At 45.6% G+C, this 24,409-nt stretch overlaps 1 protein-coding gene across 7 annotated transcripts in view; it reads left to right on the top strand.

Moving 5' to 3' along the window:
• Positions 1-9,259: 9,259 nt before the first annotated feature.
• Positions 9,260-24,409, top strand: part of LOC309614430 (somatomedin-B and thrombospondin type-1 domain-containing protein-like) — a 50,448-nt gene continuing 35,298 nt past the window's right edge. For 5 of the 7 annotated variants that reach the window (XM_082362765.1, XM_082362767.1, XM_082362763.1 and 2 more), the window contains exon 1: positions 9,260-21,676. In XM_082362765.1, the coding sequence (XP_082218891.1) occupies positions 21,163-21,676 (514 nt within the window). In that variant the 5' untranslated portion in view covers positions 9,260-21,162. The remainder of the gene's footprint in view (positions 21,677-24,409) is intronic. The other 2 variants (XM_082362766.1, XM_082362762.1) reach the window with 2 other exon arrangements.

Raw genomic sequence — 24,409 nt, 5'->3', positions numbered from 1 at the left:
CAGTGGAAGCTCGGAGTCTTAACCACTGCTGTACCAGGGAGGTCCAAGAGGGGTATTACTTCTGATATTTGGTTATAAAAGACTTAACGACTTGTTGACATCCTCTTGCTAGTTCCCTTCCTGTCTTACTCCTTGGCTTGCTCACTTTAGTGAAACAAGCTAGTGAGGAATTGAGATTAGCTTCCAGCCAATAATGTGCAGGGAACTGAGTCCTGCCAACAACTGAGTTTGGGGGCAGATCCTTCCCTGGTATTTGGTGACTAGAAGCCTTGCTGACACCATGATGCCTGTGAGGCCCTGAAATGGCACCCACCTAAACTGCCTGGGCTCATGAACTACAGAAAATGAGGTTACGTGTGTTTCTAGTCACTAAGTTTTTTTTTTTTTGGCCCTGCTGCATGGCTTTTGGGACCTTACTTCCCTGACCAGGAATTGAACCTGGGGCCCCGGGAGTGAGAGCGCCAAGTCCTAACCACTGGACCGCCAGGGAATTACCTCAAGTCACTGAGTTTTGGTGGTAATTTACCCAGCAATAAATAATGCAGAACACCATAATTGAAAGCCCTCTAATGACCTTGACACCTTGAGCATCACTAACAGCAATTTCTTGACAGGACCTTCAAAGTTCTATGTGTGGATGCAACATTTCCATTCTTTCCTTCCCTTCATGCATTCAACTTAACATGTCCAAACCCGAACTGACCCCCTCCCACCAAGGCTGCAGCTCCCACAACCATTTCTATTCCAGGTGTCGGCAACACTGTCAGTCTAGGTGCTCAGGCCAGAAATCTTGGTTATCCGTGACGTTTTGCTCCATTCCCCACGTTGGTTTACCTTTTTTTTTTTGGCTGTGCCATGCAGCATGCAGGATCTTAGTTCTCCAACCAGGGATTGAACCCGGACCCCAGAAGCCACTGGACCCCCAGGGAATTCCCAGTTTACCTTTAAAATACATCTGACATTCACCTCTTTTCCCACCTCCATTGCTACCATCTTCCGGATCCAAGCCATCATCATCCAAGCTTTGATTAGTGGTCTGTACTTCCACCTTTGCTCCCTGTGATCTAATTCTCTATAAGCAGCCAGAGTGCCCTTGAAAACCAGAGACCACACCAGTGTCCTGCTCAACCCGCCTGTGTCTCCCCAGCTCACACAGTAAAAGCTGGAGTCAATGGCCTGGACCATCTTCCTCTCCATTAACCTCTGACCTCATCTCCCTTCTCTTTCAGTCACACAGGTCTAACTGTCCTCCATCACTTTAGGTGCACTCCAACCTGGAATGAATGACCAGGCCTAGCCCTGCCAGATCTTTGCATGGTTCCCTTGGTTTACTTAAATGTCACCTTCTCTGGGAACCTATCTAACAATCTTCCCAATCACTTTCTATTCCCTTATATTTTTCTTCATATTATTTTTCACTGCCTAATAAATAGTGCCTATGCGTATACAGTATATATACATTATATGTGTATGTTTATGTAGCATATATATTTGTCATCTGTCTCCCTACATTAGACCATGACTCCATGGTAGATAGCACAAGAGATAGATAGTGTAGATAGCAGCTGTCCCTCCTTTGTGGCCCCTCCATGGCACGTGGCACAGATCCTGGCACGTTGTAGGCCATTCAATAAATATTAAATGAAAGAATGAATCTGGGACTTCCCTGGTGGTCCAGTGGGTAAGACTCCATGCTCCCAATGCAGGGGGCCTGGGTTCGATCCCTGGTCAGGGAACTAGACCCCACATGCATGCCGCAGCTAAGAGTCCTCACGCCGCAACGAAGAAGCCTGCATGCTGCGATCCCGCAACTAAAGATCCTGCATGCTGCAACAAAGATCCAGTGTGCCGCAACTAAGATCCGGCAAAATAAATAAATAAATATTAAAAGAAAAAAAAGAAAGTGAATCAGACACTTGCCTTGTGGCAGGACTGCTAAAGTACTTGACTGGCACACCTTTTTTAAAAATTTATTTTATTTATTCTTTTTTTTTCTTTTTGGCTACGTTGGGTTTTCGTTGCTGCGTGTGGGCTTTCTCTAGTTGCAGTGTGCGGGCTTCTCACTGAAGTGGCTTGTTGTGGAGCACAGGCTCTAGGCACATGGGCTTCAGCAGTTGTGGCACGCGGGCTCAGTAGTTGTGGCTCGCGGGCTCTAGAGCGCAGTCTCAGTAGTTGTGGCGCATGGGCTTAGTTGCTCTGCGGCATGTGGGATCTTCCCAGACCAGGGCTCGAACCCGTGTCCCCTGCATTGGCAGGCGGATTCTTAACCACTGTGCCGCCAGGGAAGCCCTTGACTGGCACACTTTGTTACTCATCACAACAGCCTTGTGAGGTGAGAACTAGCATGATTCTCACTCTTATTGGACAGATGAGGAAATTCAGTCTCTATATGAGACAGAATCAGGTCACAAACTCTGACTTACTGACTTTTCTCTCTCCAACTTAACTGCCTTTTACCACAACAAGAAGTGTTTTCAGTTCTTTGTATACCCTGCAGTTTCTAAAGCTGTTCCTTGCACATAGTAGGTGCTCAAAGAGGCAAAACTGACTAAATGATTCCTTGAAGCAGCACTCAACCTGGTAACTTGAAGACATATTGAGTCCACAAAATGTTTCTTAAAGAAAATGCATTGACATGATTCATTCCATAAATATTTATCGAGTATCTACCCTGTGTCAGGCTCTGTTCTAGGTGCTGAGGATACAATAGTGAAAAAAAAAAAATTCTTGCCTACATGGGACATGACATTGCTAGTGGAGAGAGAAACAATAAAAAATAATATACTGTAGTATGTTATTTAATAAGTGCAATGGAGAAAACTAAAGTGAGGAAAAGGAATAGAAACGGAAAAGAAATGGAAATGTAAAGGTGGACATTTGAGTACAGAGCTGAATGAGATCAGGGAGTGAGTGGTGTGAGTATCAGTGGGAAATGAACATTCCAGGCCAGTGCAAAGGCTTTGAGGCGAAAACCTGCTTGCTGGGTTTTGTGTTTGGAGCGTAGAAAGGAGGTCACTGTGGCTTCTTATGGAAAATTGGAAGATCTGATTATAGTAGACCCATTTTCCTGCCTGATAATTAGCTGTGGCTGAATAACGTTTTATGCATATATGTATTAATATGTATGTATGTATGTGTTTTTAGGCAGGTCATGTGCTTTCTAGTTCCCCACAATGGTGTATATCCCTCTTTAATATACCAGCCCCTGTAGTAATAATACTAACAATGGCTGACATTTATTGAGCCCTTACTGTGTGTTAATTACAGTTCTTCATATGTAATAAAACATTATTCTTCCAACAACCATATTAGGCAGATTGTATTATTTAACCTCATTTGACAGTTGAAGGAATAGTCTCAGAGAGATAAAATGACTTGTCTAAAGTCACACAGTCAGTAAGTAGTAGAGCCAGGACTCGAACCCTGTCAGTCTGGCTCTTGAGTTTGTAACCCTTGGCTTAATTGCAGCCTCTTACTGAAATGCAGTCTGACTGATACAGGAGGGAGCCAATTTCCGGTTCTGAAAAGTTCAAATGCTTTTATTTATTTATTTATTATTTTATTTATTTATGTTTTGGCTGCGTTGGGTCTTCGTTGCTGCCTGTGGGCTTTCTCTAGTCGTGGCAAGAGGGGGCTACTCTTCGTTGTGGTGCACGGGCTTCTCACTGCAGTGGCTTCTCTTGTTGCAGAACACAGGCTCTAGGCGCGCAGGCTTCAGCAGTTGTGGCACGTTGGTTTAGTTGCTTTGCGGCAGGTGGGATCTTCCCCGACCAGGGATCGAACCTGTGTCCCCTGCATTGGCAGGCGGATTCTCAACCACTGCGCCACCAGGGAAGTCCAGTTCAATGCTTTTGACTTCCTTGTTGGTGAGACACCTCTGAGGTCAGAAGTGGCCCCACATGCCTACCAGCCAGGGGTCAGAGAAGTTCCCTAGAGAACTCCCACCCACCTTGAGTCTCTAGGCTTTGCTATCACTGCTTCCCTGAACCCCAAAGGCAATGATAGGCCTCAGATGCTCAAATTCTTTGCACCTTGTCTCCCCAGCTTCAGTCCCACAAAACATTTGATGCTTCAGACTCATTCTACTTCTTTGTCCTCTTACTTGAGGGATCTTGGGCACATTCTTTACCTCTATCAGCCTCAGTTTCCTCATCTGTGAAATGGGGTTCGTAATAATGCCTGCTTCAGAGAGTTGAAGCCTTCAATAAAATCAGGTCTGTAAAGCACTTAGCCCAGGCCTGGCACATTATAGGGACACAATTCATATCTAGTGAATAAACAAATCTTCGTGCCACATTGAGATGGGAGAAAATCTGTGCTGGGGAGATGTAAGGAGTGTGCTCATTGAGTGCTTACCATGTGCCATATTGTGTTATTATTTCATTAATCCATACCCCACCCTTGTTCGTTACTATCCCATTTTATCCCTTCCAGAACTTGCAGCTCCAGCCTGTGTCTGCAGGGGGCGCTGTGGACACACGTTTCTCCAGCCTGCGCGAGATGCCTCCACTCTCCGGCTAGGAAGAAGGAAGATGGCCCGCAGGGGAGTTTTCATAGTTAGGCCAGATTTTCAGATCCTGCAGCCAGCACTTTGGGGGTTGGCTGTCGCAGGGGAGCCTGAGAAAGGGCGAGTTCCCTGGGCCTGAATCATGGGCTGCTGATCGTGTGACCACAACTCACAGTGTAAGAAACCAACCAAAAACAAATTTACCCACGATTCCTTCATCTAACATATCAGTAATCAGTTTTCACTTTTCCATGTTCCCTTCTGTTCTCGTTGTAGTGGGGCAGCTACTACCAACATGGTTGGAGCTTCCAATAATTTTAAAGAAAGCCAGAAATCCTTAAAATGTTGGCAACTGATTCCAATTTTATAAACTGTGAAGACTGAACAATGCACACGTGTGAGCCTCACATAGCCCAGAGGCCACCAGTGTAAGACCTCTGGAGTTTGAGCTGTGACCCTTTCAGCACCGCCCTTGTCATTCCTGGTGCAGATAAAACACATGATGCCCAGTTATTATACATTTGAATTTCAGATAATTTTAACCATGTCCCAAATATTGCATGGAACATACTTACACTAAAAAATCGTTATTTATCTGAAATTCAAATGTAACTGGGTGTTCTGTATTTTTATTTGCTAGATCTGGCAACCCCATTCCAGGGAGCATCTGGCTTGGGATGATGCATCTGTTCTTTAAGATGAAGCCTTGATGGACCTTATTCCTTCTGAGTAACTTGTATCTCTGCCAACTTGAACTTTCCTCTCAGATTATTTTGCCGGGGGGAATTGGGGTTTATGAAATTTCCCGATAGTTTACAATTTGGCTTCAATGCCTGGATGGGTAGAATTGGCAGGTCCTGTGGTCCCTTGGGCTGGTCCCCTGATCAGTTTCTCCCAAGGTCCCAATGTTGATTAATTGCAGGTTTGTTTAGAAGGCAACTGTCTTTTCCTTTATCTGTTAGTCATGGCAGAAACAGACCATCTTGGGCTTATTTATATCTGTGGCTTTTTTAAAAAGAGAGAAAAGGAGAAATCTGGATCCTTTCACTTGGCAGGCTCATTTAAACAAATGGTCCTTTTGCTAAAACAGACTGGCACCACAGGGCCACAGTTTGCAGGTGGGAGGGCTTGGGATGGGGGTGGTCCTGGTGGGTGAGAGCATTTTTTTCTTTTTTTGCTCCAGTGTTAAAATGGTGGAATGTGCAGACTGGGACTTTGTCGTCACTTTTGGCTCTGCCCAGGTTGACCTGGTGTTTTTACAGCTAGAGGAGCTACCTGCTGAGAGTGGTGGTATTCATCATAGTAAATGCTAGGCTGCCTCAAATATTTCACTGTCCCACTGTATGGTCAAGTCCAAACATTCCTCTCTAAGCTCCATTTCTCCCTACTTGAATCATAATAGTAACAGCACAATAACTGCGATGCCATTTATTGAAATTTCTTACCAGCCTCTAATCTAGGGTACTTTACATTTTAAAATAATTTATTCCTCACCTCAACTCTGCAAGGGCAGTAATATTATCATCCTGACTTTACAGATGAGGAAACTGAGGTTTAGAAAGGGGAAGTGACTTACCTAAGTCACACAGTTAATAAATGGCTCTACCAATGTCTTTCCTTGTCCATCCAGGTCCCCTCCTCACCCCAGTCCACCTTGCTCACCACTCCTAGAGCAGGGACACATCAGCGTCAGCTCTAAGCACTGTGGTGGGAGCTTCAGCAGGAGATGGGAGGTGGGGTTGGGGAGTGAGGATGACCTATGCATCCCCCTGGCTGCACCCTGTGGGGACACCTCTCCAGATGTTCTTCTACCTGACTCTCCTTCTGGGCTCTGATGCTCCTTCCCTGTCCCCTTCAGATGTAGGGGTACCCCCTCTACTTCCAGCTCCAAGGTTTTGCACTAGCTCTTGTGGTTTCCTTATATTCTGTGAGCACCACTGTATTCTTCTTGAATTATACTCTGCTTAGAGTTATTCTATTTCCAGTGGGCCAGGACTGGTAGAGAGGCAGAGCTGGGATTCGAACCCAAGGACTCCAAAATAACCTCTTTGCTAATGGCATCCTAGAACTGCTTGCTGCTGCCAGCCACGGTGTTTTCATTCTGGCTTGGACCATGATCTACTCTCATTTCTATTCTTTTCTCCAACAGTTACAGGAAATGTTGCTAAGTGCATTTTCTGTGCCTGCTAGTATATGGACCCTATTAAAAACAAATCAAAAACAGTGCTAGTTTGACATGACTTGTTCTTAGGAACAATCTCCTAGTGAAGTCTTGCACACTCACCCTCACCCTACCCCCAAGTTCTTAATGAGAATCATTTTAAGAAGCATTTCCTGGGACTTCCCTGGTGGTGCAGTGGTTAAGAATCCGCCTGCCAATGCAGGGGACACGGGTTCAAGCCCTGGTCTGGGAAGATCCCACATGCCGCAGAGCAACTAAGCCCATGAGCCACAACTACTGAGCCCGTGTGCCACAGCTACTGAAGCCTGCGTGCCTAGCACCCATGCTCCGCAACAAGAGAAGCCACTGCAATGAGAAGCCTGTGCACCACAACAAAGAGTAGCCCCCGCTCGCTACAACTAGAGAAAGCCTGCATGCAGCAACAAAGACCCAACCAGCCAAAAATTAATTAATTATTTTTTTAAAGAAAGGGTAAAGAATTTGAATAGACATTTCTCCAAAGAAGATATATGAATGGCTAACAAGGACATGAAGTGATACTCAGCATCACTAATCATTTGGGCAATGCAAATCAAAACCACAATGAGATATCATGTCATACACACGAGGATGTCTACAAAAAAAGCAGAAAATAGCAAGTGTTGGTGAGGATATGGAGAAATTGGAACCCTTGCAAACTGTTGGTAGGAAGGTTTAGCTGCTTTAGAAAATGGTATGGTGGTTCCTCAAAAAATTAAAAATATGACATACGATACAGCAATTCTACTTCTGGGTATATACTTCAAAGAATTGAAAGAAGGGTCTCAAAGAGATAGCTATACACACATGTTCACAGCAGCATTTTCACAATAGCCAAAATGTGGAAGCAATCTAAATGTCCATCGACAGATGAATGGATTTTTAAAATATGGTATATACATACAACAGAATATTACTCAACTTTAACAAGGAAATTCTGGCAATGCTACAACATGGATGAACTTTGAAGACAGTATCCTTGAAATAAGCCAGTTATGAAAAGACAAAAAAATGTATGATTTCACTTACATGAGGTACCTACAGTAGTCAAACACGTAGAAACAGAAAATAGCAGGGTGTTTGCCAGGAGCTGGGGAGAGGGGACAATGGGGAGTTATTTATTGGGTACAGAGTGTTTGTTTTGTAAGATGAGAAAGTTCTGGAGATTGGTTGCACAACTTAACACTACTGAATTGTACACTTAAAAATGGCTAAGATAGTACATTTTATGTTATGTGTATTTTACCACAAATAGAAAAAAATGTTCAAGGGCAACAATAAACTCTGGTAATATGGAAGGAGCAGTGTCTGCCATGGTGTTAACATAAAAGGTAACTTTCCATGACCCACATAGGTGTAAAATAGTTCCACGCAAATAACTCATCTTAGAGCTGGTCCCCTCTGGTTTTTACTGTTGTGGGTCTACTAGCTTATGATTCTTATGGAAAAAAGTATTTGCATCACAGCTTATAGTCATTGGCTGTCAGAGATGTAAGAGCTGTTGGAAAAGGGCCCTCCCCCGACCCTATCCCCATTATATAGACGAGGAAACTGAGTCCCAAAGAGAGAGCTTGCTCTGTTCAAGGACATAGTGAGTTTCTCCTGACATCTGGCCCAGGGCCTTTCTGAGTGAGGAATAATGAACTCTCCTCTGGCAATGCTGGTGATGGACATATCATTAGAATATGAACTTCCGCTGGCAATGGACTCATCAATTAGAATATGTCATTTTCTGGAACTTCCCTGGCGGTCCAGTGGTTAAGACTTCACCTTCCAGTGCAGGGGGTGCAGGTTTGATCCCTGGTCAGAGAGCTAAGATCCCACATGCCTCTGGGCCAAAAAACCAAAACAAAAAACAAAAGCAATATTGTAACAAGTTCAATAAAGACTTTAAAAATGGTCCACATCAAAAAAAAAAAATTAGAATATGTCATTTTTGAAGAAACCTTCCATTTAAAAGACAGTCTCGGGGACTTCCCTGGTGGTCCAGTGGTTAAGACTCTGTGCTTCCAATGCAGAGGGGGTGGTGCAGGTTTGACCCCTGGTCAGGGAACTAAGATCCCACATGCTGTGTGGCGTGGCTAAAAAGTTTAAAAAAATAAAAATAAAAGTCTCTTCAGCAAGTGGTGTTGGGAAAGTTGGACAGCTGCATGTAAATCAATGAAGTTAGAACACACCCTCATACCATACACAAAAAATAAACTCAAAATGGCTTAAAGACTTAAAGACATGATACCATAAACCTCCTAGAAGAGAACATAGGCCAAACATTCTCTGACGTAAATTGTACCAATGTCTTCTTAGGTCAGTCTCCCAAGGCAACAGAAATAAAAGCAAAAATAAACAAATGGGACCTAATCAAACTTACAAGCTTCTGTACAGCAAAGGAAACCATAAACAAAACGAAAAGACAACCTACAGACTGGGAGAAAATATTTGCAAATGATGTGACCGACAAGTGCTTAATTTCCAAAATATACAAACAGCTCATACAACTCAACAACAACAAAAAAAAACCCAATCAAAAAATAGTCAGAAAAAAAAAAAAAAAAAAGTCAGAAGAGGGACTTCCCTGGTGGTCCAGTGGTAAAGAATCTGCCTTGCAATGCAGGAGACACGGGTTCGATCCCTGGTCGGGAACTAAGATCCCACATGCTGCGGGGCAACTAAGCCCGCGTGCTGCAACTACTGAGCCCACACACCTCAAACTACAGAGCCCACATGCTCTGGAGTTTGCGTGCCACAACTAGAGAGAGAAAACCCACACGCCACAACTAGATAGAAGCCCGTGAGCCACAACGAACAACCCGCGTGCTGTGATGAAGATCCCATGCGCCGCCACTAAGACCCGACACAGCCAAAAATAAACAAACAAACAAAACCCCAAAATGCTTTAAAAAAGAATAGGCAGAAGACCTAAGTAGATATTTCTCCAAAGAAGACATACAGATGGCCAAAATGCACATGAAAAGATGCTCAACATCGCTAATTACTAGAGAAATGCAAATCAAAACTACAGTAAGGTACCACCTCACACTGGTCAGAATGGCCATCATTAAAAAGTCTACAAATAACAAATAGCTGGAGAGGGTGTGGTGAAAAGGGGACCTTCCTATACTGTTGGTGGGAATGTAAGTTGGTGCAGCCACTATGGAAAACAGTATGGAGGTTCCTCAAAAAACTAGAGTTGCCACAAAATCCAGCAATCCCACTCCTGGGCATATATCCAGACAAAACTATAATCCAAAAAGATACATGCACCCCTATGTTCATAGCAGCACTATTCAGAATAGCCAAGACATGGACTTTTAGGTTGTTTCCATCGACAGATGAATGGATAAAGAAGATGTGGTACCTATATACAATGATATACTATGCTGCCATAAAAAAGAATGAAATAATGCCATTTGCAACCACATGGATAGACTCAGAGATTAACATGCTAAGTGAGGTAAGTCAGAAAGAGAAAGACAAATACCATATGATATTGCTTCTATGTGGTATCTAAAATATGACACAAATGAACCTATCTATGAAACAGAAACAGACTCACAGACATAGAGAACAGACTTGTGGTTGCCAAGAGGGAGGGGCGTGGAGGAGGGATGGGTTAGGAGTTTGGGGTTAGAAGATGCAAACTATTATATACAGAATGGATAAATGAGGTCCTACTGTATAGGACAGGGAGCTATATTCAATATCCTGTGATAAACCATAATGATCCCACATGCCGCAGAGCAACTAAGCCTGTGAGCCACACTACTGAGCCTACGCTCTAGAGCCCATGAGCCGCAACTACTGAGCCCACGTGCCACAACTACTGAAGCCCGTGTGCCTAGAGCCCATGCTCCGCAACAATAGAAGCCACCACAATGAGAAGCCTGTGCACCGCAACGAAGAGTAGCCCCCACTCGCCGCAACTAGAGAAAACCCGCGTGGAGCAATGAAGACCCAATGCAGCCAAAAATAAACACTAAAAATAAATAAATTTAGGGGCTTCCCTGGTGGCACAGTGGTTAAGAATCTGCCTGCCAATGCAGGGGACATGGGTAGGAGCCCTGGCCCGGGAAGAGAAAGCCCACATGCAGCAATGAAGACCCAAGACAGCCAAAAATAAATAAGTAAATTTATTTTAAAAAATTTTATAAAAAACAAAATAAAACAAAAAAACCACTTATCAGATCTGGACTCATGTTAACGTGGAGTAAAAATGGAAAACTCCAGACATTATAAACACTTGTGTTTCATTTGCTTCGGAGGAATTTTCCTCATCTCTAACTAATGGGCCTCCAATTTCTCAGACTCTCTCTGCCAAAGAGGGAAATTGAGCTGGAAAATTAACCATCCAGAGAGGGTCATGCACCTGGCTCCACCCTAAACTTCATCATTTACCAGTGGAGCCAGCTAGACATTTGGCAGGAAATGGTGAAAATAACATTTTCCTGGTGTCTGAGGGTGCCATATGCATTTTGGCTTGGGTGGTATCCAAAAGCAGCTGGGAAAATTCCGGTTTTATCAGGCATCCATCTGTTCACTCTGGGTGTGGCTAGCCATACAGGAAGTCACATAGATACATATTGCCCACTGAGTTAGCTCTGTCCTTAAAAAGCATATTATTTAAGATATAAACACACGCAAAGGGCGAGAAGAAGACAGCTTGAGGAAGCGGCTAGATCACTATATTGGACATCAGGATTCAAGGCCCAGCTTAGGCACTGACTCAGCCACCTTCATTTATAAAAATTTACCAGTTTTCTACAAAGTGGCAAGTACTTTCTAGCTCTGTGACTTTAGGCAAGTGACTTCACACCTCTGAGCCTTGCCCAACCTCTGCAAAAGTCATTAATAATATTTATTTGTGGTAGATACTGCTGGTTCCTACTCAACAGCTGTTTCCTTGACTCGTGTCCTTGCTGTCACGAGTCTCCCACTCTAGAGGCAGATGAAGCCAGCCACTCACCTTCCAAGCCTCCTTTGCATTAAGGCACGCAGCTCAGTTCTGACCAATGAGATGCAAGGGAAACTTGTCCAGGGAGTTTCTAGATGCAGTGCCCATGGCATCTTTTCATATGATTATTAATAATCATGAAACTGAGTCTCCCTAAAACCAAGTTCCCTCACTGAGTTTATGATTAATCTCTCTCTCCAAAACTTTATTCCCTTTCTTGTCCCCTCTGACCTCAATCCTCTGCTAACCAAACACTCATCAACCAGAATCAGGTGACTACAATTGCTGTTGTCAATAATATTGTTAATGTACTAAAATCGCTGTTATAGATATGTCATCATTAACGTACAAACTCAGGTTGTTTCTTCAGGGCAAGGTGAGTTAACAGACCCCCAAGCCATGGACCACCTGGACAGAGAATCATAAACCAGAGACATTCTGACTCTCGAAACTAGGATTAAGAAATGTCACAAGATAATGATTAATCCCAACCTCTTTGTTCTTCCCCTCTGAAAAAAAAAAAACCTAATCAAAGAGCAAGTTGGAGTCATCTGAGGCTTGTCTCCCACTCCCTTGCTTGGCGCCTTGCAATAAACCCTTACTTTGCTGCAAACATCAGCTGTCAAGAGTTTGGCTTTCTGCACCAAGGGCACAGGAGCCCTTGCGTGGTTGCAATAACATGATTTCATGCAGCTATTAGGTGGGGCAGGCAGCCCACCGAAAGGCCCAGAAAATCCAAAGCATACGTGCTGCTGTGTAGATTAGAGCAGTGCTTCTCAGGCCTTACTGTGGGGGTAATGTGCATTGTTCAAATGCAGATTCTGTGCTGGGGCCCGAGATTCTGCATTTCTAGTGATAAAGTGAATTCGTATATCAGGACCCACAAAGTGAAGGCTGCTTTAGTGGCCTGGCTCGTGTCACAGATCCAAACCTAAGTCTGCCTGCACTTGTGGGAAACACCTGTCAAGGAATCCTAACACAATCACAATCCTCCAACTTTATGAGCTGACCTTAACCCTAGAAAGCAGGACCTTCTAGCGCATCATGCCTTGTTTTGTATTTTTTTTTAATATTATTTATTTTTAGCTGCGTTGGGTCTTCGTTGCTGCGCACGTGCGGCGAGCGGGGGCTACTCTTCATTGCGGTGTGCGGGCTTCTCATTGCGGTGGCTTCTCTTGTTGAGGAGCACGGGCGCTAGGCACACAGGCTTCAGTAGCTGTGGCACGTGGGCTCAGTAGTTGTGACACACAGGCTTAGTTGCTCTGTGGCATGTGAGATCTTCCTGGACCAGGGCTCAAACCCATGTCGCCTGCATTGGCAGGCGGATTCTTAACCACTGCGCCACCAGGGAAGTGCCCCTTTTTTTATATTGCCTCCTCTAATGCTCTATAAAACTTGCTCTTGCCCCAAACCCCTCAGGAACAATGTCCCACTGCTTGGGAGGTGCTGTACTCCCCAACTCCATGGATTGTTTGCCCTTCAATAAAGACATCGAACACGTTACTAAATTGTTTTAGTTTTGTCATTTGATACAAGCAAGATTTCAAGAGAGACCGATGCTGCTGGTTCTAGGACCACACTTTGAATAGCAGGGTGTTGCATACCTTTGGACACAAATAAGAGAGAAGCCAATTATATGTGACAAATAAAATGGAAAGACATTCCCAAGGAGGCAGTTCAGGGTTGGTTGATCCAGCAGTTCAACAAGTTCTTTAAGGACTCAGGCTCTCCCTCGTTTTCCTGTCCCCCATCCCGGGTGGTTGGTGTTTAGTCTTCAGGCTTGTTGCCTCAAGGTCATGGGACAGCTCCAGAGGACACCCACACACTACTGAACTTTCAAGGGAAGAGGAGAGCATCCCCTCCTGTGCATTTCCCACTATCAGTGGGAAAGTCTTTCCCAGAGCCCCCTGCCCCTCGAGGGCTACTGATATGCACAGCCCAGGGGTACCACTTTAATAGACTTTACCGGAATGCTGCCTCAGCTCCCAGCGGTCTTCTCCTCACATCTCCGTGGTCAGAAGAGCATCCTGCAGTCAAGGCTAAACCGTCATTGGCGAGGAGATAGAATGACTGGGATTGGCTTAGACCACTAGTCCTTAAAGGAAGGTACTCAGACCAGCAGGATCAGCATCACCCGGGAAACCTGTTAGATATGCAAATTCTTGGGTTCCACCCCAGGCCTACTGAATTAGAAAGGCTAGGGATGAGGCCCAGCAATGGTTTCCCAGGGTCTCCCAGTGATTCTGGTACACACTGGATTGAGCCCGGGCTACACACTGGAGTCATCAGGGCAACTCTTAAAATTACCACTGGATAGAAATCAGAATGGTGGTTACCTCTGGAAGTAGGCTGGGGTATAGACCTTCAAGAAGTGTGACCAACTTGTCCCACTTTGCCCTGGACATTCTTTGTTTTAGTACTGAAAGTCCTACATCCCAGAAAAACCCCTCAGTCTTGGACAAATCAGGACAGTGTGTCATCCTACCTTGAAGGGGCAAGAGGGAACTTTCTGGACATGTTCTATGTCATTATCTGGGTGGTGGCTACATGGGTGTACATGTGTGTAAAAATACCAATCTATCCATTTAAAGTTAGTGCACTTAACTCTACTAAATGTAAAAAATACTGATGTCCAAATTGTATTCCAGATCAACTGAATCAAAATCTCAATTGAGAATCTCAGGTACTGGTATTGGGAAAACTCTCTCCGGTGCTTCTAATGTTCAGCTAGGTTTGACAACTAATGTGTTCAAATCACCTGAGGTCTTGCTAAAAAAAAATGAAGATTCTGGGGACTTCCCTGGTGGTGCAGTGGATAAAACTCCACGCTCCCAATGCAGGGGGCCCGGGTTCGATCCCTGGTCAGGGAACTAGATCACACATGCCTGCTGCAACTAAGAGTTCGCATGCCACAACTAAGGATCCCACATGCTGCAACTAAGGAGCCTGTGGGCCGCAACTAAGGAGCCTGCCTGCTGCAACCAAGACCCCACATAGCCAAATAAATAAATAAATAAATATTTTTAAAAATGAAGATTCTGGGTCTGTAAGTCTGGGATGGGGCCTGAGATTCTGCATTTCTGACAAGCTCCCAGGTGATGCAGATGCTGGACTCTGTTCTGGGTAGTGAGGGCCAAGCCGAATCAAGATTTACCTTCTGGGTCTGACGGCAGCGGGAGGCGGCCGTCTCCTGAAACATCTTGATGCTGTTATTGAGGAAGGGAGAAAGTTGGGGGAGAGGTAGACTAGCTGTGGGGTAGCCCACTCCTGTGGCATTCAGTGGAACCAGTGTTTCGGGTGAGGTTAGGAAAAATAGAAGCACACACATGGGCAACGTCACAAATACAGAAGCTCAGACAGCTGTTCCCAAACCCCTGACATGCCAAGAGGTCCATGTTTGCCTGAGTCCTGGCCTTAGCCAAGTCAAGACCAAGGACCCCAGCCTTTGTTCAGTTCGCTTGTCCTAAAGTCATCCAGGAAGCTGCCCCTCTGGAGAAGTCAAGTGCGGCCTCCAGAGGTGCCCTGTCCCTCTGCCCCGCAGATGCCGTGGAGACTGATACCGGGCTGCCAGCTGGTTTAATTACTCAGATGGGAAGTTGGCTGGGAGAGCCCAGTCTTAGGCAGAGATTAATGACCCCATTATCTTCCTGGGCAATCATCCCATGTGGGCCTCAGTCCGGAATGTAGATATAAGGTGTAAATAAAGTCCCTGTTCTGAGGGAGAGCATTTTTCATTGTCTCCAGATGGGAATTTGGCCCAGAAACCCTTGGCTTAATTCCAGGAGGTGTCTTTGTTTATCAGAACAACCTGGTCCACTGGGGGCATGTGAAACAGGCCTCCTGAGGGCTGGGCTGAGGTTTGGGGCAAAAAATGTATTACTCTTTTTCTTAAGCTCATAAGTAATACATGCGTGTTGGAAAAAATTTAAACTAGGAAGCTGGGTGCACGTAAGGTAACAAGTGATAGTTCTTGCCCCCCCTTCCCACTCCCTGAAGGTAACGATGATTAACTTTTGGTGTGTATTCATCCAAACACATGTCTTTTCTTTGGTCCTTTGTTCTTTTCCTTTGATTCAACTTTATTGAGGTATAATACACTATATTATACACTATATGGCACATATTTAAAGTGTGTTATTTGATTAGTTTTGCTATATGTCAAACCCATGATAACATCACCACAATTAAGATAATGAACATATCTATCACCTCCCAAATCTGTTATCCATCCTTGTGCCCTTTTGCAATCCTCCCTCCCTTCCTCCCCCCGCCCCCCAAACATTGACCTACTCCTGTCACTATAAATTAGTTTGCACTTTCTAGAATTTATGTAAATGAAATCACAGAGTATGTACTCATTTTTAGGTGATGGAGTTGGCTTCTTTTATTCAGTATGATGATTTTGAGATGTCATAGGTATCAATAATTTTCCTTTTTATTTACTGCTGAGAAGTATCCCATGTATGGATGTTCCATGATTTGTTTATCCATTCATCCGTTGATGAACTTTCTAGATTGTTTCTAGTTTTTGGTGATTGCAAATAAAGCTGCTCTGAACATTTAAGTACAAGTCTTTGTGTGGACAAATATTTTGTTTCTTTGGGTAAATGCATAGGAGTGGAATGGCTGGATGGTATCCCATGGTGGGTACATGTTTAACATTTGAAGAAACTATTTTCTGAAATGGTTTAGCATATCTTGCATTCCCCCAGCAGCGTATGAGGGCTCCACATGCGCCCTGTCCTCACCAACACTTGTTGTGATCAGTCTTTGTAATTTTCGGTGCTCTCATGGATGTGCAGTGGTATCTCACTGCGATTTTAATGTTCATTTCCCTAATGACTAATGCTTTGGAACATCTTTTTATATGCAATTACTGGCTATTCACATATACTCTTTTGTGAAGTGTCTGGGAGCAGGGGGTTGAAGGTGTTTTTAGAGCTGCTAACATTGAGGTCCCCATGTGATTCCCAAGCACAGATGTCAATTAGGCAGTTGCATGGTTAGTTGTTTTTTTTTTTGGCCACGCCATGTGGGATCTTAGATCAAACCTGCTCCCCCTGCGTTGGAAGCACAGGGTCTTAACCACTGGACCGCCAGGGAAGTCCCAGGCAGTTGGAGATTAGAGGCTAGACTTTAGAGGAAAGGTCCAGGTTGGTGATGTAAATTCAGGAGTTGTCAGCTTATCGGTGTTTTGAGTCACGAGACCAGATGAGATCAGTAAGGGAGAGTGTGTAGGCAGAGAAGAGGCCAGGTCTGGGTTTGGGGGCACTCGATTAATCTGAAGCCAGAAGATGAGCAAAAACCACTCAAAGCAACTAAGAAGGAGTGGCTGGTGAGGTAAGAGGAGGAGGAAGAGAAGAAAGTGTTTCCTGGCAGGCAACACTATAGTGGCCGGTCTCCAAAGATGGCCCGTAGAGAACCACACACTCTGCTCTCACACTCCGGTGTGGCCCCTCCCACTTTCATTCTGGACTGGCCCTGCAAAACCAACAGAATGGAGTAGAAGTGACGTGCCTGACTTCTGAGGTTGTAAGAAGCCCTGTAGCTTCCACCTTGGCTTTTGGAACATTGCTCTGGAATAAATTAGTTGCCATCGAAGAAATCTGACTCTGAGACTACCATGATGGGAGGAAGCCCAAGCTAGCCACGTGCAAAGACAATATGGAGAGAAAAAGATGGCCCACTAGTCCTTGGTTGTTCCAGCCATCTCAGTCGAGACAGCAGACAGGTGAGTGAAGAAGCTGTTTTGGATGTCTGGCCCAATCAAGCCTTGAGATGACTTCAGCAGTAGCTGCTTATTTATTTATTTATTTATTTATTTATTTTAGCAGCTCGTGGGATCTTAGTTCCCTGACCAGGGATTGAACCCGGGACCCCTGCAGTGGAAGTGCGGGGTCCTAATGGGACCACCAGGGAAGTCCCAGCAGCAGCTCCTTTCTGACTGCAGTTGCATGAGGGACCCCAAGTGAACCACCGAACCAACCCACAGGACTATGAGTGATAATAATAAATTGTTGTTTTAAGCCTCTAAGTTCTGGAGCGGTTCGTTATGCAGCAGCAGATAACTGAGACAGACGTGAGCAGTGAAGGGAGACTGACAAGCCCCCCTGCCCCCACCCAGAGCCCAGTAGCCTTCAGCCCAGACCCATGGAGAGAGGGGTGTTCCACCTCAGCTGGACGGCTCTCTGCATTCTGATGGGTCCCCCCTCCCTGCTAAGAGGAGAATAAGCTTCCCTTTGTGTCCACAGATGTGGCATCTGCCAAGAGCCCCACAGCCCCCAGGGCCCTTACAAAAGGACAACAAGGGAGATTTTCTGGGAACTGGGTCGCCAGTTACTTGGATGCTTCAAACCTGGCAGCACAGAAAGAAACCAGATAAAGGAGGCTGGAAACTACAGGAAGCTCCTGGTCCTTGTCAAGGGGACATGCCATGGTCAGGAGTGGTTGCCTGCCCCCAACTGACCCTTACATCAATAGAGACCACCTTTCTCTGTTTCTGTATCTCTTTCTTCTTTTTTCCTTTCTTTCTTTTTTCTTGGTAGTTAAAACATTTGTAAATCAATATTTTATATATATGTGATATTGTTACATACATATAATATATATTTTATTATATATATGTAATTAAAAGCCACCATCCCATTCTACCCTTCCCACCCCCTATTCAGTTCTCTAGGGGCAATCACTTAAATTTTTTTTTTTCACATTTATTTGAATAGGTAATAAGGGCATGACGTAAAAATTTCAAAAGGTACCACCCAGCTCCTCCCTCCAAAGGCAATTACTCCTAACAATTTAGTACATCTTCTTCCAGAGATATGCTATGCATATGTCAGCATATAATATAAATATTCTTTAAAATAAAACAGAGATGATAACATGCTACAAACACTGTCACGCACCTTTCTTTTTCACCTAATAATGTATCTCCAAGATCTTCTGTATCAGTACATAAACAACTGCTTTGTTATTTTAGGAGATTGCACAATACCCCATTGTAGGGATGGATCGTAACAGATTTAACCAGCCCCTATGAGGGATGGTGAGGTTGATGGCAACTTTTTGATATTATAGTGAAGCAGCAAAGAACCTGGTACTCTCATTTTCCTGCACACATGCTTCTACCTGTAAGGTTCCTGAGTCCAAAGATACACACTTTCGTTAATTTTGATAGATATTGATGGACTGTCTTCCAAAGAGACTGTGCTGATGTACTTGTCCACCAACATCATACTCAATACTCTTTCTCCATACCCTCCCCAATTCTATTGAAATAGAAATCAACATTTTTGATTTTCCCTAATTGGTAAGAAATGGTATCTGTGTACTTTTACATTTGAAATGTCTTATTAGGAAGTTTGACTATCTTCACATGCTTAGTTGGCATGGCAACTGTCTCGCCTTTGTAGCTGTTTCTTCTAGTTGTTATTTCCATAGACTTAAATAATGTACTCATGTGGACATTTGTTGATTTATCAGCTTTAGACATTATCTATTGATTTTTGCTCCAATAAATGAGGATTTAGCTCACTTACAGTATCCTCTGTCTTACATGTCCTCTCTCTTTCCAACCTTCCTTCCGTCTCATTCTATTTATGAAAAAAATATTATTGGCTTTCTCTTAGGGTAGTGATATGTGTTCTTTTTAAATAGACTTTATTTTTAAGAGCAGTTTTAGACACAGTCAAATTGAGCAGAAAGTACAGAGTTCTCATAAACTCTCTGCTCCCCACCCCTGCTCAGCCCCTCCCCCATCAACATCCCCCACCAGAGTGATCCATTTGTTGCGATAAATTGAAGCTACATCCACACACTCTTATCACCCACAGCCCATGGTTTACGCTACGGTTCGCTCTTGGTGTTGTAAGTTCTATGGGTTTGGACAAATGTATAATAACATGTATCGATCAGTATAGTACCATACACAGTATTTTCACTCTACTAAAAATCCTCTGTGCTCCACCTATTCATCCCTCCTTCCCCCTTAATCCCTGGCAACACTGATCTTTTTACTGTCTCCATGGTTTTGCCTTTTCCAGAATGTCATATAGTTGGAATCATACAGTATGTAGTCTTTTCAGATTGAATTCTTTCACTTAGTAATATGCATTTAAGTTTCTTCCATGTGTTTTCATGGCTTGATAGTTCATTTCTTTTTAGCGGTGATTTATATTCCATTGTCTGGATGTACCACAGTTTATCCATTCACTCACTGAGGGACATCTTGGTTGCTTCCAAGTTTTGGCAATTATGGATAAAGCTGCTATAAACATCCATGTGCAGGTTTTTGTATGGACATAAGTTTTCAACTCATTTGGGTAAATACCAAGAAGCACGATTGCTGGCTTGTGTTGTAAGAGTGTATTTAGTCTTGTAAGAAACTGCCAAAACTGTCTTCCATAGTGGCTGTACCATTTTGCATTCCCGTCAGCAATGTATGAGAGTTCCTTTTGCTCCACATCTTCACCAGCATTTGGTGTTGTCAGTGTTCCAGATATTGGCCATTCTAATAGGTGTGTAGTGGTAGCTCATAGTTTTAATTTGCATTTCCCTAATGACGTGATGTGGAGCATCTCTTCATATGCTTATTTGCCATCTGTATTTCTTCTTTGGTGCGTGTCTGTTTAGGTCTTTGGCTCATTTTTTAATCCAATTGTTTGTTTTCTTGTTGAGTTTTGAGAGTTCTTTGCATGTTTTGGCTAATAGTCCATTATCAGATGTGTCTTTTGCAAATATTTTCTCCCAGCCTGTGGCTTGTCTTCTCATCCTCTTTTTTTTTTATTATTATTATACTTTTCTTTTTTTCTTTTATTTATTTATTTTATTTTCCTTTTTTGTTTTTGGCTGCGTGGGGTCTTAGTTGCAGCACACAAGATCTTTCCTTGTGGTGTGCGGGCTTCTTTCTAGTGGTGGCGTGCAGGTTTTCTCTTCTCTAGTTGTGGTGGCACAGGCTCCAGGGCGTGTGGGCTCTGTAGTTTGTGGCACGCAGGCTGCCTCAGTGAGGCACCTGAGCTCAGTAGTTGTGGCATGTGGGCTTAATTGCCCCAAGCATGTGGGATGTTAGTTCCCCCACCAGGGGTCGAACCCGAGTCCCCTGCATTGCAAGGCGGATTCTTAACCAGTGGACCACCAGGGAAGTCCCTCTTCTCATCCTCTTGAGTGATACAGGTTTGTAACAAATAAATCATTTAAAAATTTAAAAAATGGTTCAACTTAAGGATAAATATTCAGGAAATGATAGTCAAAGTGGTAGGAATATAGCAAAAAAGGAAGGTGTATCCAAGGGACTCAGTTTTGGGCAATACTGACGATACACAAAGGGCCTGGTACACAGCCTGGCTCTCAAGCTGCTTACCTGGCAACTATTATGCCCGTTACTGCTATTTAAATAATATTGGCAGCTATTGTTGGTCTTATTGCTATTATATTTATGGCATAGCGGCTATTACTGTTACTATTGCTATAACAATACACTATTGTTATCTATTATAATGCATTGTTTTGATGAACCTCTGTACCGCTTCTAACTCCCTGGAACCTGGGGGCAATGGGGAACGCTGCAAAGTTGCTGCGGTTATTATTACTTTTATCTTGATATTTCACCGCCTCAAGCTGCGCAAAGTTTGGATAGGACGAATGGGAGTGGATAACAGTTCCATGACAGGTAGGAGGTGGGTCTGGGGAGGGGTCGGGCCAGGAGCCTCCGCCCCACAACGGGGCGGGCCGCTTAGGGTCGGTCCCGGTCGGCCTCCGGTCCCCAGCCTGAGCCCGGCTATGGCCCCGCGCGGCGCGGCGCCGATCCTGCCGCTGGCGCTCGCTCTGACCGCCGTGGCCGCGGTGTCCTGGGCACGGGGACCGTCGGGCACGCTCTGGTTCCGGCAGGGCTGCGCCGCGCTGGGCCGCTGCTGCCCGGGCCGTGACCCGACCTGCGCGACCCGCGGGCCCCCTCGCTGCTTCTGCGATCAGGCGTGCAGAGAGGTCCGGGACTGCTGCCCCGACTACGCGCGGGCCTGCCCAGGTGCGCCCCCGGGAGCACGTGGCCTGGGCGGAGCTCCCAGCGCGGAGGGGAGCAGGGTCCCGGGGTGCGACGGTACAAGGAAGAGAGGAAGCCGCCCTCGGAGTGGGTTCTGGACCTGGAGGGGCGCAGGAGCAAGGGGGACGGGGACGCTCAGGACACCAGGCGCAGAGTGGGGCTGGAAAGGTGCGCGCGGAGAAAGATGCTCGGGCCATGGACGCCGCTGCGCGAGTCTGGGGGAGGGGGCGGAATGGAGACGGGTGCGAGGAGAGTAGAGGGGCGTTTGGGAGGAGAGGGTGCGAGCGTCCTCCCCTCGCGCGGGACTTGGGAGGACCGCGCGAGGATGGAGGGCTCGTGGAAGAGGCGCGCGAGCCAGGCACTCGGGTGAGGGACGCAGGGCCCCCAACAGAAATAGTCTCGTGCGGGCACTGAGGGGTGCGAGAGAGGAGGGGGCGAGAGAGAGCAGGGGGCGCACGCGGCTGGAAGGGGTAAGAGGGAGGAGGGGGCGTATGCGATCATCAGGGCTCGTGAGGCGTGGAGGGGTTGCGAAGGCGCAGGGGGCGCTTGGGTTGGGGTAGGGTGCCAGATTTAGCAAACAAAAATCCAAGATGCCCAGTTAAACTTAAATTTCAGATAAATAACAAATACTTTTAAAGTATACGTATGTCCTCAATATTGCACGGGCCATACTTATATTAAAACTTATTTTTCTGAAATTCAAATCTAACTGGCCGTCCTGTATTTCATCTGGCAACCTGAGCTGGCGGAAGGGCGTGGGGCATAGGGAGTTCGAGGGGGGAACGGGATCACGCACGACATCGCGGGCAGGGAGGTCACAAGGCAAATGGAGGGGGTGTTGAGAAGCCGAGAGAAAGGCTGAAGCCTGGAGAGGGTTTGGAGTGGAGGGACGCTGAGAGCAGAGAGAGGAAACAGGCTGGGTGGTCCGGAAGGGGCGGAAGAACTGGGTGTGTGTGGGGAACAGGTTAAAACTTAGGTGAATGGGCGGGGGGTGGGGGGGTGGGGGGTTGGGGGGGTGGTGGTGGTGGTGGTGAGGGGGTTGGGATGGGATGTACTGATCCCTGGGCAAGTAACGCCCGGGCACTGGTCCCCGTGCCGGCCATGGCCACCAGGCCAGGGTCCAGGTCATTCCCTATAGAGACCCCCGCCAGAGTGGTATCCACCAGCCTTTGAAATTAGGGTCCACTTTTGTTGAGCCGCCAGTGGGGAGGACTCCATCCTTTTTAAATTCCAGGAATAACCTTTTCACACCCACTGTACCCAAAAATCTAAATTCTGTCACCTTGTCAAGTGGATATGATCTAACTTTCCTTTGTCAGGGAGAAGAGTGATTGATTGGACCCCTCTACCTGGAGATATCAGTGGAGCTTCCTTCAGGAACTTATATTTAAATGAGGGCAGCTTTAAAAAATTCAAAATTGAAGGGATCCAACATTTATTGATCACCAACCTACTCTGTGGGCTGGGTGTCTCATCCAACCTGATTACTGTCTCACAGCGCTCTGGGGCTCTGGTCTATAATAATGTCCCTGCTCAGCAGATGGGAAGAGCGTGGCTCAGAGAGGAGCGGGCTTTGGCCAGCCAAGGTGATCCAGTAGGATTTGGACCTGGCGATCCCCTTTCTTCTAGCCCCTTGCTGCTTCTCACAACTTTGAGTGGCGAATGGTGGAAATTCAGGTAGCAGAGAGGAAAAAGTAATTTTGGATGTGCTGTCTTCCCAAATCATAGCAGATGAGACTCCCCCAGATTAAACTTGCAGAAGGACTATCTTGGGAATGCTTTTGTACTCATCTGCTTTCCGTGCAGAGAGTGCGTGCAGCCGCGGGGTCATTCAGAGTGTAGGGCTGAGGTTCTTGGTTCAGCTGCACCCACAGGGGCTTCCCTATCACAGGGCAGGAGTGGGGGCCCAGGAAGGGAACCAGGCAGAGGGATCAGTGATGCTTTCCCACGGTTTGATCCACGCTGACAGAATCACACGATGTTATCAGCTCCCCAGGGGTTCCTGTTACATAAAGAGCTTGGGCTGGTGGGCCCAGCAGCCTCAAAGCTTTGCCCACCTCTTTGTTTTGCTCCTTTGGGAAGGTGTCAAAAAGGCAGTAGGTCTAGGATCTGGCCCCTTGTCTAGGCTGGGCAGAGCTGAGGTCTTATGAATAGACCTGGGAAAAGTTCACTTTTCCACCTCCCAGGGGAGCAGAGCAGAAGGGGACATGGGGACCAGTTAGGAGGCAAGATATGTTTTTTCATGAGTGATTTAGGCGATAAAGTTGACTGACTTCAGGAATTGATTGTGGTAGAGGGAGGTGTTGAGGATGGCTTAAAAACAAACAAACAAAAAAACAAACCACTAACATTTACTGAGTACTTATTACCTGCTGGAGAGGTACTGTTTTAGGTGCTTTAAATAAATTGTCTCCTTTAAGCCTCATAACAGCCCGATGGAATAGATGGTGTTATCATGCCCATTTTACAGATGAGGCATGGAGACATGGAGAGGTAGTGAGCTACTCTGACTTGCCCAGCTATTAGGCAGTAGATCTAGGATCTGAACCCCAGCAGTCTGGCTCCAGATCACAATACCATATCGTTGCTTGAGGGTGGGAGGACTTAAGCCTGTCGCAGGAGGGAAGCTCGAGCCCTCAGGGGAAACAGGAGCCCTTGACCTTGCCCACCTTCAGTTCAATTACATTGCTGGCCACCTGCTATGTGCCCAGCTCAGCT

Source organism: Balaenoptera borealis, assembly GCF_965194805.1.
Source record: "Balaenoptera borealis genome assembly, chromosome: 16".
NCBI lineage: Eukaryota > Metazoa > Chordata > Mammalia > Artiodactyla > Balaenopteridae > Balaenoptera > Balaenoptera borealis.
The sequence above is the reverse complement of the archived record's forward strand: the minus strand, read 5'-3'. Positions and strand labels throughout refer to the sequence as shown.